The sequence below is a fragment of the Salvelinus alpinus genome, chromosome 3 (genome assembly GCF_045679555.1).
Source record: "Salvelinus alpinus chromosome 3, SLU_Salpinus.1, whole genome shotgun sequence".
Lineage (NCBI taxonomy): Eukaryota > Metazoa > Chordata > Actinopteri > Salmoniformes > Salmonidae > Salvelinus > Salvelinus alpinus.
Genome location: NC_092088.1, coordinates 77,915,538 through 77,931,936, shown reverse-complemented (window position 1 = coordinate 77,931,936; position 16,399 = coordinate 77,915,538). Strand labels below are relative to the sequence as shown.

Genomic DNA, 16,399 nt, shown 5'->3' with positions numbered 1-16,399 from the left:
TGGAAAGGTGGCATCCTATGACGGTGCAACGTTGAAATTCATTGAGCTCTTCAGTACAGGCCATTCTACTGCCAATGTTTGTCTATGGAGATTGCATGGCTGTGGGCTCGATTTTATACACCTGTCAGCAACGGGTCCAGCAACGAAATAGCCGAATCCACTAATTTGAAGGGGGTTTGATGGGAATGTCCACATACTTTGAGTATAGCTGGCTCTCTGGGCCTCGTCCTCTCTCATCCTCTGAATCTCTGCCTCTCTCAGTCTCAGCTTCTCAAACAGAGATGGGATCTCATTCTCCTTATCCAGGATGGCCTCTCTGTGGTTACTGACCAGCACTGTGGGAGAACATGTCACACTCATACAATCACAAACCAATGCAGACAAACACTGGGGAGATGTTTCATTCAAGTGGATGGGATTGTATAAGAGAGAGAAGGACAGGAGGGAAAATAACAGAAGATGGTTCATAGACTGGAGGACAGAGAGAGAGGAGAAATAGATATACAAAGAGGGAGAGTAACAGAGTGACAGAGAGAGAGAGAAGAGAAGAGAAAGGAAGGACAGAGGAAGGAAAAAATAAAATATAAAGACAGAAAGAGACTGCATACCTTTCATCTCTCTCCAGAGCAGCGATGTTCTCCTTCAGTCCTCCCTGAGCAGTACTTTCGGCCTGCAGGTGTCCTATCTGCTCCTTTAGCTCCACTCTGACCTGGCAACCTTCTCCTGGTCCTTACCAGACCTGGCTAACCTCCGCAACCATCTCCTGGTCCTTACCAGCCCTCGCTACCCTCTGCAACCATCTCCTGGTCTTACCAGACAACTACTGAAGGTGGGAGAGGACAAATTCTCTATATTACACTAGAAAGCAAATATTACCATCCTAGTAAACACACAACCACCACACAACTTTGTCTCTGCCCTTACTCACATGAACATCATTCAGTGCTGAAAATTCACCAACCTGATTATGTCAATCAGTACAAATCAATGTCAGTTATTAGAATCATATTTCCCCAGACAAATGTGATTCTTATTAGACAACTACACTGTACTTGATCTAGGAGTTGTTTCCGTGTGTATAGTTGGTAATTTTGTGCCAGTGGTCTCTCTGACACATTCCCAATCAGACCTGCTGCATCTCCTCTATCCTGCGTCGTATTCCGTCTGTCTCGATGCTCTGCTGTCTGCTATGGTCTGTTTCTGCTGGGAGCAGTGGCTCTGGGACTCATCATGAGACTGACACAACTTCTCCTCTAACCCACTCACACACTGCTGCAGCTCAGACAGAGGGAAGGAGGGGAAGGGAGAGAGATAGGAAAGAGGTGATTAACCACATTGTTACTGCTTTTCCAATGCTCAAGCACATACAAAGCGAGACAGAGGGACAGGCCGACAGACACACAGGTGTATAACGAACCTCCTCCAGGTGAACCTCAGCCCGCACCTTTCCCAGTTCCTCCTCTGACTGGCTTCTCTCTGTAACACAGACAGCCTTGGCCCTGCTCAACTCCTATAGAACAGAAACAGTTACCCAGACTGCCTTGGCCCTGCTCAACTCCTATAGAACAGAAACACAGTTACCCAGACTGCCTTGGCCCTGCTCAACTCCTATAGAACAGAAACACAGTTACCCAGACTACCTTGGCCCTGCTCAACTCTTGCAGGACAGGGACACTCAGTTACACTTCCATGCCGTGTCATCTGGGAACACTTACAGTTGAGGGTTTCTAAACCATCCATTACAGCAAGAGGCTTTGGTATTCCTGGAGGTGATACATTATTAAAACATCAAATATAAAGTGCTCTGTACTGGGTCATATACTGTCTAGGAGCTGCTTGGACTCCTATATAGCTCCTCTGTAGTTTGGACCCCTCTATAGTTCCTCTGTGGTTTGTTACCAGTATTCTCCTCCTCCCTTTCAGTCCCTCTGTTCCTCTCCAGATGCTCTGTGCTTCTTCAATCCCTCCTCCGTCCCTCAGTCCTTCTTTTCCTCTTTCTTTTGTTCCTCCCTGGACCCTCCTCTCCTACCCGCACTGTGCTGTTGCCCTGGCCTGATGGAGCTGTGGGGTGAAATGGGAAACAAGTGAGAACTTTAGGTTACGACCATAACCCCGGTTCTCTGAAAGTATGAGTGAGGTATTTCACTTATGGGATACGTTCCCAGCGTATTCGTCAGAAGCCTTCATTACACTATGCCAGCTATGATTGGTTGGATGTCGAGATGTGTGCGTCGGGGAGTGGCGTCCCTCCTACCCTTTACATGGGCTCCCGAGTGGCGCAGTGGTCTAAGGCACTGCATCTCAGTGCTAGAGGTGTCACTACAGACCCTTGTTCGATTCCAGTCTGTATCACAACCGGCCGTGATTGGTAGTCCCATTTGGCGGCTAACGATTGGTCCAGCGTCGTCCGCGTTAGGGTTTGGCCGGGGGGTTTGGCTGGGGTAGGCCGTCATTGTAAATAAGAATTTGTTTTTAACTGACATCCCTAGTTAAATAACATTTAAAAAATAATATATAACCCTATAAAAAAGGTCAGATGCAGAGTCTCTGAATCATTCAAAATAAGCAACACCTCTTCCTCGCTCATGCAAGGAGGGTGGTCTGGTGAAATACATCACTCATTCTATCAGAGAACCGGTTTTACGGTCGTAACCTCAAGTTCTCTTTCAAGTACAATATTCGTTTCGGTATTTCACTTATGAGATATACTGACTCCTGTACTGCCAGACAAGATCATCCTGACAAACAACTGCCCCGTGACGTTGCTTATCCTGACGACCGTCTGCCTAGTGACGCTGCTTATCCTGACGACCGACTGCCCCGTGACGCCGCTCATTCTGACGACCAACTGCCCTGTGACGTCGCTCATCATGATGACCGACTGCCCCGTGACATCGCTCATCCTGATGACCGACTGCCCCACGGTCGTCAGGATAAGCAACGTCACGGGGCAGTTGTTTGTCAGGATGATCTTGTCTGGCAGTACAGGGGTCAGTATATCCCATAAGTGAAATACCGAAACGAATATTGTGTTGAATATGGTTGAATATGGTGAATATGGTGTTGAACGCTGAGCTATAGTCAATGAACAGCATTCTCACATAGGTGGTCCTTTTGTCCAGGTGAGAAAGGGCAGTGTGGAGTGAAATTGAGATTGTGTCATCTGTGGATCTGTTGGGGTGGTATGCGAATTGGAGTGGGTCTAGGGTGTCCAGAAGGATGCTGTTGATGTGAGCCATGACCAGTGCCACGGGGCAGTAATCTTTTAGTCAGATTACCTTCGCTTCCTTGGGCACAGGGACTATGGTGGTCTGCTTGAAACATGTTGGTATTACAGACTCGGACAGGGAGAATTCGTCTGGCCCAGCGGCTTTGTGAATGTTGACCTGTTTAAAGGTTTTGTTCACATCGGCTACCGAGAGCGTTATCACACAGCTGGTGCTCTCATGCATGCTTCAGTGTTGATTGTCTAGAAGCGAGCATAAAATGCATTTAGCTCGTCTGGCAGGCCTGCGTCACTGGGTAGCTCGCATCTGGGTTTCCCTTTGTAGTCCGTAATAGTTTTCAAGGCCTGCCACATCCGACGAGCGTCAGAGCCGGTGTAGTAGGATTCAATCTTAATCCTGTATTGACACTGCTTGTTTGATGGTTCATCTGAGGGCATAGCGGGATTTCTTACTAGCGTCCGGATTAGCCTCCCGCTCCTTGAAAGAGGCAGCTCTAGCCTTTGGCTCGATGTGGATGTTGCCTGTAATCCATGGCTTCTGGTTGGGATATGTACTGTACGTACAGTCACTGTGGGGATGACGTCGTCGATGCACTTATTGATGATGCCGATGACTGATGTGGTGTACTCCTCAAGGCCATTGGATGAATCACGTAACATATTCCAGTCTGTGCTAGCAAAACAGTCCTATAGTGTAGCATCTGCGTCATCTGTCCACTTCAGTGTTGAGCGAGTCACTGGTACTTCCTGCTTTAGTTTTTTGCTTGTAAGCAGGAATCAAGAGGATATAATTATAATTTTTCTTTGGTTGCACATGTGACATGCTGGTAAAAATGCAAGGCCACTCATGCATGGCCACTCACACGCCAACACATCCACAACCCCATCCATGCCTCCCGATCCCTCAGGGAAAAGAACAGTGAACACTGTGTATTCTCCATCGATGCATAAAGATCCACTGCTGGAATGCCGAAGAGCATCCAAACCTGATTGGCTACCTCTGGGTGGAGCTTACACTCCCCATATAGAGGATTCCCCCTGGAGAGTAAATCTGCCCCCAGATTCAGTACTCTTGGTACATGAGTAGCTCTCAGTGACTGGAGATACACACTGCTCCACATAATAAGTCTCTGTGTAAGTGAGGGGATCGTAGTCCCCCTTGTCTGTTTATGTAAATCACAACGGTGGTATTGTCTGTTCTGAATAGAACATGTCGAACCTCCAGAATTGGGAGAAATTACTTTAATGTAGGGACACTGCAAGGATTTCCAGGCAGTTTATGTTTGTAGAACGGAGATGGGGTCCCCATGCCCGGTTAACCGTTCTGCCCTTGTGGGTCGCACCGCAACCCGAGAGAGATGCGTCCGTCGTGACTACCTTTCTCACTAAAACAGTTCCCATCTGGACACCCTTTGACAGAAACTGAGATCTGTACACGGTGTCAAATCAAATTGTATTGGTCACATACACATATTTAGCACATGTTATTGCGGGTGTAGTGAAATGCTTGTAAACGTATGTTTGTGACGTATTAAGCACAGACCTAGAGAAGAGACCCAGCGCTGAAACCCTCTCCTATTCAAGTGTCCTAATAGAATGACTACGAAAGCCGATGCCATCAAACCTAGCAGCCTTAAGCATGTTTTGAAAGAGATCATGATCTCTCTGCGAAACAGTGCTTGGCAATTCTGGAATGTTCTTATATGTTCCACTGAGAGACAAGCTTTGAACGATACCTAATCTAGGGTTAGACCTAGGAAAGAGATTGTTTGTGTGCGAATCAGAACGCTATTGTCACGACTTCCGCCGAAGTCGGTCCCTCTCCTTGTTAGGGCGGCGTTCGGCGGTCGACGTCACCGGCCTTCTAGCCATCGCCGATACACTTTTCATTTTCCATTTGTTTTGTCTTTGTCTTACACACCTGGTTTCAATTCCCCAATTACTTGTTCATTATTTAACCCTCTGTTCCCCCATCTTTGTTTGTGAGTAATTGTTTGTATGTAATACGGTCCGTTATGTGGGCTCGTTTTATTGTATTGTATTTGTCTATTTTTGAGTAAATTACGTTTATTTACTCATGTCTGCTGTCGTGCGCCTGACTCCTCTACACAAGCTACACACAGATCGCATTACAGCTATTTACTGTGTTTATTTTGAAACCTAGAAATGTCAGGTATTCCAAGAGCAGCTAACTTTGTTCCAAGACATCCTGTCTTGATTGAGAGCACAGCAGCCAATCGTCTAAGTACATCATCACCCGAATGCCCCTCTCTCTGAGTGGAGCTATGGCTCCGTCGGTACACTTCGTAAAAACCTGAGGTGATAGTGAGATGCTGGGAGGACCAGAAATTCATAGATTACACCTTGAAAAGCGAATCTGAGAAATGTCCTGTGAGGAGGGTATATTGAGATGTGAAAGTAAGCACCCTTCAGGTTGACAGATATGAACCAATCACCTGGGCGCACAGAACGTAGCAGAGCAGTGTGTCAACATTCTGAACATGTACTTTCTCATGTGCCTGTTCAGAGCACGTAGATCTAGGATCGGGCGTATGCCGCCCCCATTTGAGCAAGTCCTGAAAATCAGATTTATTGAATTCTCCATTTGGTCTATATTAAAGGGCACTTCATTTCATATAACAGGCTTTTAAAATGCCATATTTGTGCACAATTTCTACTATATCAAAGGAACGCAAAAGGCACTCATTTCATGGAATGACCCAGTAAACGTTAAGTTCTGCCCATTAAACGTTGGTTGCAATGCTCTCATCAAGTTTGTTTGTTTATTTGTCAAATGCCCATGAAAGACACAGAGTCACTACATGACAGATAATGTAATATGTTTGTAGTCATTTTTGTAGTAATTTAAAAGCATGTTAGTGCTTTTGGTGTGTCAAGTACAATAAAAATGCATTTGACAAAATGTATTTTAGAGGCGGCAGAATTAGAATACTTGGAGGCGTGGCTTGTTGAGGCGTTGCTTTCTCTTAGTGCTTTTGGGCTTCCAATGAAATGGATTGTCAGGCCAGTTCATGTGTTATGTTGTGTTCTATGATTAAAAGCTTTGCTTGTATACTGCCAGTTCTGCAGGTTTAATGAGACTCTCACGCATGCTCCCGTTCTTCCCCCCTGGCGCTCGAGGGTGCCAGGCTGCCCTGCATTACGCACTCCTGTCACCATCATTTACGCACACCTGCCTTCCCTCGTCACACGCTTCAGCGATATTGGACTCACCTGGAGTCACTCAATCACCTGTTTATTACCTCCCCTATATTTGTCAGTTCCCCAGCTCTGTTCCCCGCTGCTGCATTGTTTGTCATATGTCCGTGTTACCTGTGTGCTGACGCTGTTCCTGTCTTGTTCTATGTCTGTTCCCGAATAAATGTCTGACTCCCCGTACCTGCTTCTCCTGTCCGGCGTTGGTCCTTACAGAGACTGATGTGATACTGAAGAGCCTGTTAAAGTTAAATTGTTGAGTCAACATTGTGTTACAATATGATATGGCCAGATCTTCATACTTGCTATACATTTTTATAAAATAATATATTTATTACAACATACACGTCGGAATACATGTTGGAATATATTTTATACAACATTTCCAAATACATCAAAACATTTTTTTTGCAAATATATCGATAAATACATGTGAAAATATATTCTAAAATATACAAATGTATTTTGAAATACATTAAAAACATTTTACAATGCGTTTAACATATATTGTAATATGCATTTTATACACATTTATATAAACATTTTAAATGCATTCCGTGATATATGTTGGAATGTATTTGAAATGTATACAAAAAATGTTTTAAATACATTATATGGGCCAAATTTAAAATACATGTGTAAAAAATATATATATATAAAAAAATGTGTATGGGCCCCCTCCTAAAAAGGCCTACCGGTAGTATGGGCTCCAGTATTCAAACATCAAGCTTTGAACGAGATACAGAGAACACAAGATATAATGTACAATCGACACACACATACTGTACATACCACCCCACACACCAAACCATGTTGCATGGTCTCAGTGGGGTAGTTAATGGTAAAGTGACCTGGGACCTGGGTTCTCTGCCATGGCTTTAGCTTAATGGCTCAGTAATCTGTTACTGAGACATTAGTGGTTTATCATTAGCCAGAGCTTGTCCCTTTGTTTGACTTACACTCTCAGACAGAAACCTGTACACACCTCCACTCTTTGAGTAACATTTAGGATCTTATGCACCTCCTGATCTTGGATCTCTTTAGCCTGGTTGAGATTTCTAAGACTTCACATGGAAAGCTTTATGGATCGGTATGCTACAGACTGAGAGGCTTCTTTCCCTCTTCCTTCAAATCATTAACTTCTGGAGGATTACTTGTCTTGACACCCTGGTGCCCATTTAGATTGTGGATAGTCTCCTTGGTCCTCCACTGAGGATGTTGACTTTCTCTCCCTGTGGTCTAACTTCTGTGATGGATGATGTACTGATCTGTGGAGCTGAGCATTCCACCCTGTCTGAAAAGAAGCAGCTTTGTTTGACCTGAAATTGGGTTTGTCTCGAAAGACAAAGGGAAAGAGAGAGACAAAGACTCTTATTTAAACCTAGAGGAGGGAGAGAGAGGTATCAGTTTGGGCTTAGGCTGTTGTGAGGTCAGTTTGTGTTTCAGCATCCTTCACACTCTGACACATAAACAGAGGAACTTGGGCCCGAAGGTTTTGAGGGGCTCATCTGAGGCAAAGTCCAGAGGGAAGATCTAAAGCTATGAGTGAGGTTGTTTTTAAAGCTTGGTTCAGAGTGAAAATTCACTCTGTTTAGCAACACACAATGGACTTAGCGCTAGACTAGTTTGATAGACCGACAGAAAGGTTAGGTGTGTAGGAATGGGAACCCTAAGAGGTATCAGTGATCCATGGGAGGTCTACGAGAGGGAAACCTCCAGCAGCAGCTCTTGGTGAGTTTTGTATTTTAAGAACAATATAAAGGATATAACTCAAGATTTTAAATAAAGTCTACATTCATATTTTATGTTTAGCATTAGTAGAAGTTGACACGTCAGCTTTTATATTCCGGCTTAAATTTTTCTGAATCCTGTTATTTCAATTCCACAGATAATAATGTTATCAAAATATCATTATCATCAACAGAACCATTTTTTTTACAATTTCTATATGAAAATATCTCTCAGAGTAGAGCTAATTAAAGTATTTTTCCAAACCCTTTTGGAGTAAAAAATGTCTCATTGACTGCATATCAATGATTACCTGGCTGTGCGGTGAGTTGATCGTGAGAACTACCCTGATCTAAAAGGAGCACTCATGCGTGCGTTGATGAACCAGGAAGAGGGAGGAGAATGTGGAGACATGACCGATTTTCCTGGGGTTTCCCATGGCAACATGGCCACACAAGGCTTGTCCTCATCAAGGTTGGCGACACACGATATGGGGGTTTTGGTCCTAGCAGTCTCCCTCACCCTCTCAAATCTCTCTTCAAGAACCTCTTAAATCCATACAATACAAAGAAAGCAAGCCTACCACAGCAAATCAAGCACTTGGTTAGTTCACTATAAAGGCATTTTTAAATCAAATACTTTTAGTAAGTTGAACTCAGTGTCAATGAAAAGTCATTATTACTTAATGTTTATGTGGTAATGACTCAAATCTAAATGAGAAGTTGCATCAACTCTATTATTTTAAGTTATAATAACAAATTGATAACATCAAAATGTTGGCTGGCTAAATCCCCAAGCTGTCCCTCATACCATCATGGTCACCTAATCATCCCCAGCTTACAATTGGCTCATTCATCCCCCTCCTCTCCCCTGTAACTATTCCCCAGGTCGTTGTTGTAAATGAGAAAGTGTTCTCAGTCAACTTACCTGGTAAAATAACGGTAAAATAAAGAAATAAAAAGTATTGTAGTCTGAAATTGGTCACAAAGTGTGCAGTCTCACTGCTGCCACAGGGGTGTGCTATATGTTCATATTCTGTAAGACTTTCATATTATGCAGTAGTACTCTCAATAATGATCAGTATATGAATCTACACCACCGTTCAAAAGTTTGGGGTCACTTGGAAATGTCCTTGTTTTTGAAAGAAAAGCAAAAAAAATGTCCATTAAAATAACATCAAATTGATCAGAAATACAATGTAGACATTGTTAATGTTGTAAATGACTATTGTAGCTGGAAACGGCAGATATTTTTATGAAATATCTACATACTACTCCACTCCACAGTGATGCAGGCCAGAATGCCTGTATTCAGGAGGAACTCAGACTTAAACACCTGCTGTTGCTGAGGGATGCATTTACCCGTCGCACAACCTCGGACAGGGGGTCCCGGCAGAGTTGGAGAGGTGCACGGAAAAAGGGAGGAGGAGAAAGAGGGATGAGTCTGGAGGAGTTCCAGAATGCTCTGAGTGCTGTGATTGGTCCAGACAGCCAGAGCGGATGGCTGGAGAGGGTCTTCAATGAGGTGACTATGACTCTTTGTTACATCAAATCAAATCAAATGTATTTATATAGCCCTTCTTACATCAGCTGATATCTCAAAGTGCTGTACAGAAACCCAGCCTAAAACCCCAAACAGCAAGCAATGCAGGTGTAGAAGCACGGTGGCTAGGAAAAACTCCCTAGAAAGGCCAAAACCTAGGAAGAAACCTAGAGAGGAACCAGGCTATGAGGGGTGGCCAGTCCTCTTCTGGCTGTGCCATACAGTTTAACTGTTTTTTGTTAGTTTACCCTTAGGAAATAAGAACATGTTCTCATTTCCAATAGATTGACGTGTCATGTGATGGCTATGTGGAGTGGGAGGACCTGTGTAGCTACCTGCTGCAGCAGTGCAGAGAGAGAGACCACACCTCCAGGCCAAGAGACGCTCTACTAGACACTGAGCCACTCATCAAACACTGCTCACACAACAAGGTGAGGGACACTCTAGTCATTGCTTATAGAGTGTGTTAATAACTATGTAATAACTATGTAATAAGTAGTTAATTGCTCATACTGTATGTTCATTCATAAGTATGCAGCAGTCTCCATTGACCTCTATTTCTCTTTCTCTCATCAGCCACTCTCTCACTTCACCTCTAAACTTTTCTCTTCTCCCCCTTACAGCAGGAGCCCACAATCTGTGTAGTGGCTGTTCCCCATCCTCCCCCCCTCCGCTACGTCAGTGTCAGTAAGGGGGGGCTGCTGACTGTGTGGAACAACCGACTACAAGTCCTCAAGACTCTGGAGGTGCGTGAGCTGATAAGCCACACACACACACACTCACTCACTCACAAAGACAGACACACACTCACTTTCTCTCTTTCTTCGATGTATCTCCTCAGCTGGCTGGAGACCCTGCAGAGCAAGGGGTTAACAGAAGGAGGTTCAGGGGCTGGACCACTGATGCTGTCTACCTGCCCAAAGTCCACAAGGTCGCCATAGCAACCAGCAGCAGGGACCTCCACTTTGTTGACGTGTCCACGGCCAGCTGCTTTGAGGACATCCACTTGTTTGGTATCTAACCAACTGTTAGAAAGACTCAAAGTAGAACTTTTGTTTTTGCAATCAGTTCAATTTCTGACTTTATGTCCCTGTTGTTCTCTCATCTCTGAACAGGGTTCTGACTTTATGGCCCTGCTGTTCTCTCATCTCTGAACAGGGTTCTGACTTTATCTCCCTGTTGTTCTCTCATCTCTGAACAGGGTTCTGACTTTATGTCCCTGTTGTTCTCTCATCTCTGAACAGGGTTCTGACTTTATGTCCCTGTTGTTCTCTCATCTCTGAACAGGGTTCTGACTTTATGTCCCTGTTGTTCTCTCATCTTTGAACAGGGTTCTGACTTTATGTCCCTGTTGTTCTCTCATCTTTGAACAGGGTTCTGACTTTATGTCCCTGTTGTTCTCTCATCTTTGAACAGGGTTCTGACTTAATGTTCCTGTTGTTCTCTCATCTCTGAACAGGGTTCTGACTTTATGTCCCTGTTGTTCTCTCATCTCTGAACAGGGTTCTGACTTTATGTCCCTGTTGTTCTCTCATCTCTGAACAGGGTTCTGACTTTATGTCCCTGTTGTTGTCTCATCTTTGAACAGGGTTCTGACTTTATGTCCCTGTTGTTCTCTCATCTCTGAACAGGGTTCTGACTTTATGTCCCTGGTGTTCTCTCATCTCTGAACAGGGTTCTGACTTTATGTCCCTGTTGTTCTCTCATCTCTGAACAGGGTTCTGACTTTATGTCCCTGTTGTTCTCTCATCTCTGAACAGGGTTCTGACTTTTTGTCCCTGTTGTTCTCTCATCTCTAAACAGGGTTCCCCAATGTTCCAACCTCTCTCTGCTACTGGCATGACATAAAGGTACGGCTTCAGTACTCTGTCAAACTAACATACATTTGACTCATTCTAAACGTTCAATTACTTGTCTTTTCATGAACCATGATGGATGTTTTTATAGTTATGGTAGTTATGTTCACATTGTCTTCCCCTGAGATCTGTTGTATCCCTCCCAGTCTCCAGGGGGGCGCTCTTTGCTGCTGTGGGGAGATGAAAAGGGAGGGATCCATCTGTTGTGGTTCCTTCAACTCCACAATGGACTGTTTGAGAGCCCCTTCACTGAGGACAATGTCCCACAGAGGATTTACATGCAGGTAGGCCCCATTCACTCTTCATTCACTCTGTGCTGGACTGAAACAAAAACTGGCACAGTTATAATGCCAATAGCCTAGAGGTTAGAGAGACAGACCAGCAGCCTGAAGTTTGGGTGTTCAAGCCCCGGACTGGGTGGCTGAACTGGCAACCCACGTTCCATATCCTGCCGCTGTGTCCTTGAGCAAGTCACTTAATCAAATATCAAATCAAATTGTATTTGTCATATGCGCCGAATACAACAGGTGTAGACCTTACATTGAAATGCTTACTTACAAGCCCTTAACCAACAATGCCGTTTTAAGAAAAATAGGTGTTAAGTTTAAAAAAACAAATAACTAAAGAGCAGCAGTAAAATAACAGTAGCGAGGCTATATACAGGGGGTACAGGTACAGAGTCAATGTGCGGAGGCTGTAACGCTTGTCGTGGTTGGAAGAGGAGGACCAAAGTGCAGCGTGGTACATATTCATAATCATTTAATAAAGAATGAATACCGAACAAAAACAACAAACCGACAAACGAACAGTTCCGTCAGGTGCAAACAAAAACAATAAACAGAAAATAATCACCCACAACATACAATAAAAAAGGCTACCTAATATGGCTCCCAATCAGAGACAACGACTGACACCTGCCTCTGATTGAGAACCATACTAACCCCAACACATAGAAATCTACCAACAGAACAAAACATAGAAAAACAACATAGAATGCCCACCCCAACTCACTCCCTGACCAAACTAAAATAAAGACATAACAAAGAAACTAAGGTCAGAACGTGACAGAGGCACAGTTTAGTCGAGGTAATTTAGGTAATATGTACATGTAGGTAGAGTTAAAGTGACTATGCATAGGTATTAAACAGAGAGTAGCAGCAGCGTAAAAGAGGGGGGCCAATGCAAATAGTCTGGGTAGCCATTTGATAAACTGTTCTGGCGTGAGTGTTCAAGAAGCCTTTTGGACCTAGACTTGGCGCTCCGATACCGCTTGCTGTGCGACAGCAGAGAGAACCATCTATGGATAGGGTGGCTGGAGTCTTTGACAATTTGTAGGCCATTCCTTTGACACCACCTGGTATAGAGGTCCTGGATGGCAGGAAGCTTAGCCCCAGTGATATACTGGGCCATACGCACTACGCTCTGTAGTGCCTTGCGGTCGGTGGCCGGGCAGTTTCCATAACAGGCAGGGATGCAACCATTCAGGATGCTCTCAATGGTGCAGTTGTAGAACTTTTTGAGGAACTGAGGACCAATGCTAAATCTTTTCAGTCTCCTGAGGGGCAATAGGCTTTGTCGTGCCCTCTTCACAACTGTCTTGGTGTGTTTGGACAATGATAGTTTGTTGGTGAAGGTTGTTGTCCTGGCACCACACGGCCAGATCTCTGACCTCCTCCCTGGCTGTCTCATCGTTGTCGGTGATCAGGCCTACCACTGTTGTGTCGTTGGCAAACTTAATGATGGTGTTGGAGTCATGCCTGGCCATGCAGTCATGAGTGAACAGCGAGTACAGGTGGGGACTGAGCACAGACCCCTGAGGGGCCCCTGTGTTGAGGATCAGCGTGGCAGATGCGTTGTTACCTACCCTTACCACATGGGGCGGCCCGTCAGGAAGTCCGGGATCCAGTTGCAGAGGGAGGTGTTTAGTCCCAGGGTCCTTAGCTTAGTGAGGGGACTATGGTGTTGAACACTGAGCTGTAGTCAGTGAATAGCATTCTAACATAGGTGTTCCTTTTGTCCAGGTGGGAAAGGGCAGTGTGGAGTGCAATAGAGATTGCATCATCTGTGGATCTGTTAGGGCGGTATGCAAATTGGAGTGGGTCTAGAGTTTCTGGGATAATCGTGTTGATGTGAGCCATGACCAGCCTTTCAAAGCACGTTATGGCTACAAACGTGAGAGCTACGGGTCGGTAGTCATTTAGGCAGGTTACCTTAGTGTTCTTGGGCACAGGGACTATGGTGGTGTGCTTGAAACATGTTTGGTATTACAGACTCAGTCAGGGACATGTTGAAAATGTCAGTGAAGACACTTGCTAGTTGGTCAGCGCATGCTCGGAGTCCACGTCCTGGTAATCCGTCTGGCCCTGCTGCCTTGTGAATGTTGAGCACTTTAAAGGTCTTACTCACATCAGCTACGGAGAGCGTGATCACGCAGTCGTCCAGAACAGCTGATGCTCTCATGCATGCTTCAGTGTTGCTTGCCTCGAAGCGAGCATAGAAGTAATTTAGCTTGTTCGGTAGGCTCGTGTCACTGGGCAGCTCACGACTGTCCTTCCCTTTGTAGTCTGTAATAGTTTGCTAGCCCTGCCACATCCGACGAGCGTCGGAGCCAGTGTAGTACGATTCAATCTTAGTCCTTTATTGACGCTTTGCCTGTTTGATGGTTCGTCGGAGTGCATTTCTTCCGGGTTAGAGTCCCGCTCCTTGAAAGCTGCAGCTCTACCCTTTAGCTCAGTGCAGATGTTGCCTGTAATCCATGGCTTCTGGTTGGGGTATGTACGTACAGTCACTGTGGGGACGACGTCATCAATGCACTTATTGATGAGACCAGTGACTGATGTGGTGTACTCCTCAATGCCATCAGAAGAATCCCAGAACATATTCCAGTCTGTGCTAGCAAAACAGTCCTGTAGCTTAGCATCTGCGTCATCTGAGCACTTCTTTATTGACCGAGTCACTGGTGCTTCCTGCTTTAATTTTTGCTTGTACGCAGGAATCAGGAGGATATAATTATGCCCCCATTGCTCTCTATCCAGGGGCGCTGCACTGACCTGTGCCTCTAAATGTGTGTCTGGGGGATGTTGGGAAAGGCAAAAGACAAAAGGACGTTCCAACCAATGGACAGTAAAATCTGTTCTGTAACCTTGCTGCGTGTGTTACGGGCACTTCTAGGGTAGTTATTTGTCTTGGTACTGTGTTATGTGTTCCTTGGTACCAAAAGTTAATGTGTGTTCTTCAGATTTCTGCTGGACCAGGGTTGGTTTACTGGTATTTTATTTGACTAGGCAAGTCAGTTAAGAACAAATTCTTATTTACAATGACGGCCTATCCTGGCCAATTGTACGCCACCCTATTGGACTCCCAATCACGGCCAGATGTGATGCAACCTGGATTCGAACCAGATACTGTAGTGATGCCTCTTGTACTGAGATGCAGTGCCTTAGACCACTGAGCCACTCGGGAGCCCAAATTATGGTGAGAACATGTCTCCTAACAGGATATTGGTGACCACAGCCGCCTAGTCTCCTACCAACACATCCCCACAGTCCACCAGGAACCAATCAACAGGATCCTTTTCGAGCCCCACACTGACCTCATCATGACATCATCAGGAAGCGACACCTCCTCAGTGGTCATCATGCACGTGTCACTCAGGAGAAAACCCTATGTTTGGAGAATCAATAAGGTAATAATATAACACAGTATCTACACTATTATGAGTATTTCATGTGTTGTTACTATGGAGTACACAATGAAGCCACCATTTATATGGGATTCTACAAAAAGGGTAGCTGTTATTTAAGCAATATGGCCCTCAGAGGGTGTGGTATATGGACAATATACCACGGCTAAGGACTGTTCTTTGGTACGACGCAAAGCGGACCACACACCCCAGAGGTGCCTTATTGCAATTATAAACTGGTTACCAATGTAATTAGAGCAGTACAAATAACTGTTTTGTCATACTCGTGGTATACGGTCTGATATACCACTGCTGTCAGGCAATCAGTATTCAGGGCTCAACCACCCAGTTTGTAATGTACCATACAGCCTCATTCTTTATCAGATTTGGACTCAAGGTTGGGTTGGATAGTAGACAGAGAATGGCTGAGTGACCTTGCCGCAGGTCAAATTGAAATGTCGGCTCCGACCCATTCAGTTTATGTCATGGTAGCTATCTCCACAAAATAGTAATGGAGGATAATGAATAACCACAGAGGTCAACAGTCACACCGCAGAATGATGAAACTCAACTTGTCTGAATTATTTTGAGTCATAACTGTGTTTTATCTTGCTTACTGTCGCCGAGTCCCACCCTATAACCAATATAAACACACACACACACACACACACACACACACACACACACACACACACACACACACACACACACACACACACACACACACACACACACACACACACACACACACACACACACACACACACACACACACACACACACACACACACACACACACACACACACAAAGGATATAATTAACGTTTGCTGGAGAGCAAACATGTAATGTGACTGGCCCTGCTGAGGAAGTGATTAAAGTGGGTGGGGTGTTTTGTATTGGTTGTTATGGCTTCTGAGCAGTGCTCCTATAAAACAGTCTAGCTTTGGTCAGTTGAACAATGAAGCTGTCCTCAACAGTTCACCATTATAAACTAATAGGAAAGGCAGTATTTTTAGAATATTTAGTCACGCTACCTTTTATTTTAGTGACCCACAAATCCTAATTTCCCTTTCTCTAAGTCTGTCTGCTGTCCTGTCTGTCTGTCTGTCTGTCTCTCTTCCTCTGTTCTCTCTCTCCCTCTCCTCCCC

At 44.8% G+C, this 16,399-nt stretch overlaps 1 protein-coding gene across 1 annotated transcript in view; it reads left to right on the top strand.

The window, feature by feature from the left end:
• Positions 1 to 8,030: 8,030 nt before the first annotated feature.
• Positions 8,031 to 16,399, top strand: part of LOC139571389 (cilia- and flagella-associated protein 337-like) — a 28,536-nt gene continuing 20,167 nt past the window's right edge. Inside the window, exons 1-8 of the mRNA XM_071394208.1 lie at positions 8,031 to 8,173; positions 9,457 to 9,694; positions 9,997 to 10,143; positions 10,336 to 10,458; positions 10,554 to 10,725; positions 11,516 to 11,562; positions 11,715 to 11,852; positions 15,065 to 15,253. Coding sequence (XP_071250309.1) covers positions 8,103 to 8,173; positions 9,457 to 9,694; positions 9,997 to 10,143; positions 10,336 to 10,458; positions 10,554 to 10,725; positions 11,516 to 11,562; positions 11,715 to 11,852; positions 15,065 to 15,253 — 1,125 coding nt within the window. The 5' untranslated portion in view covers positions 8,031 to 8,102. The remainder of the gene's footprint in view (positions 8,174 to 9,456; positions 9,695 to 9,996; positions 10,144 to 10,335; positions 10,459 to 10,553; positions 10,726 to 11,515; positions 11,563 to 11,714; positions 11,853 to 15,064; positions 15,254 to 16,399) is intronic.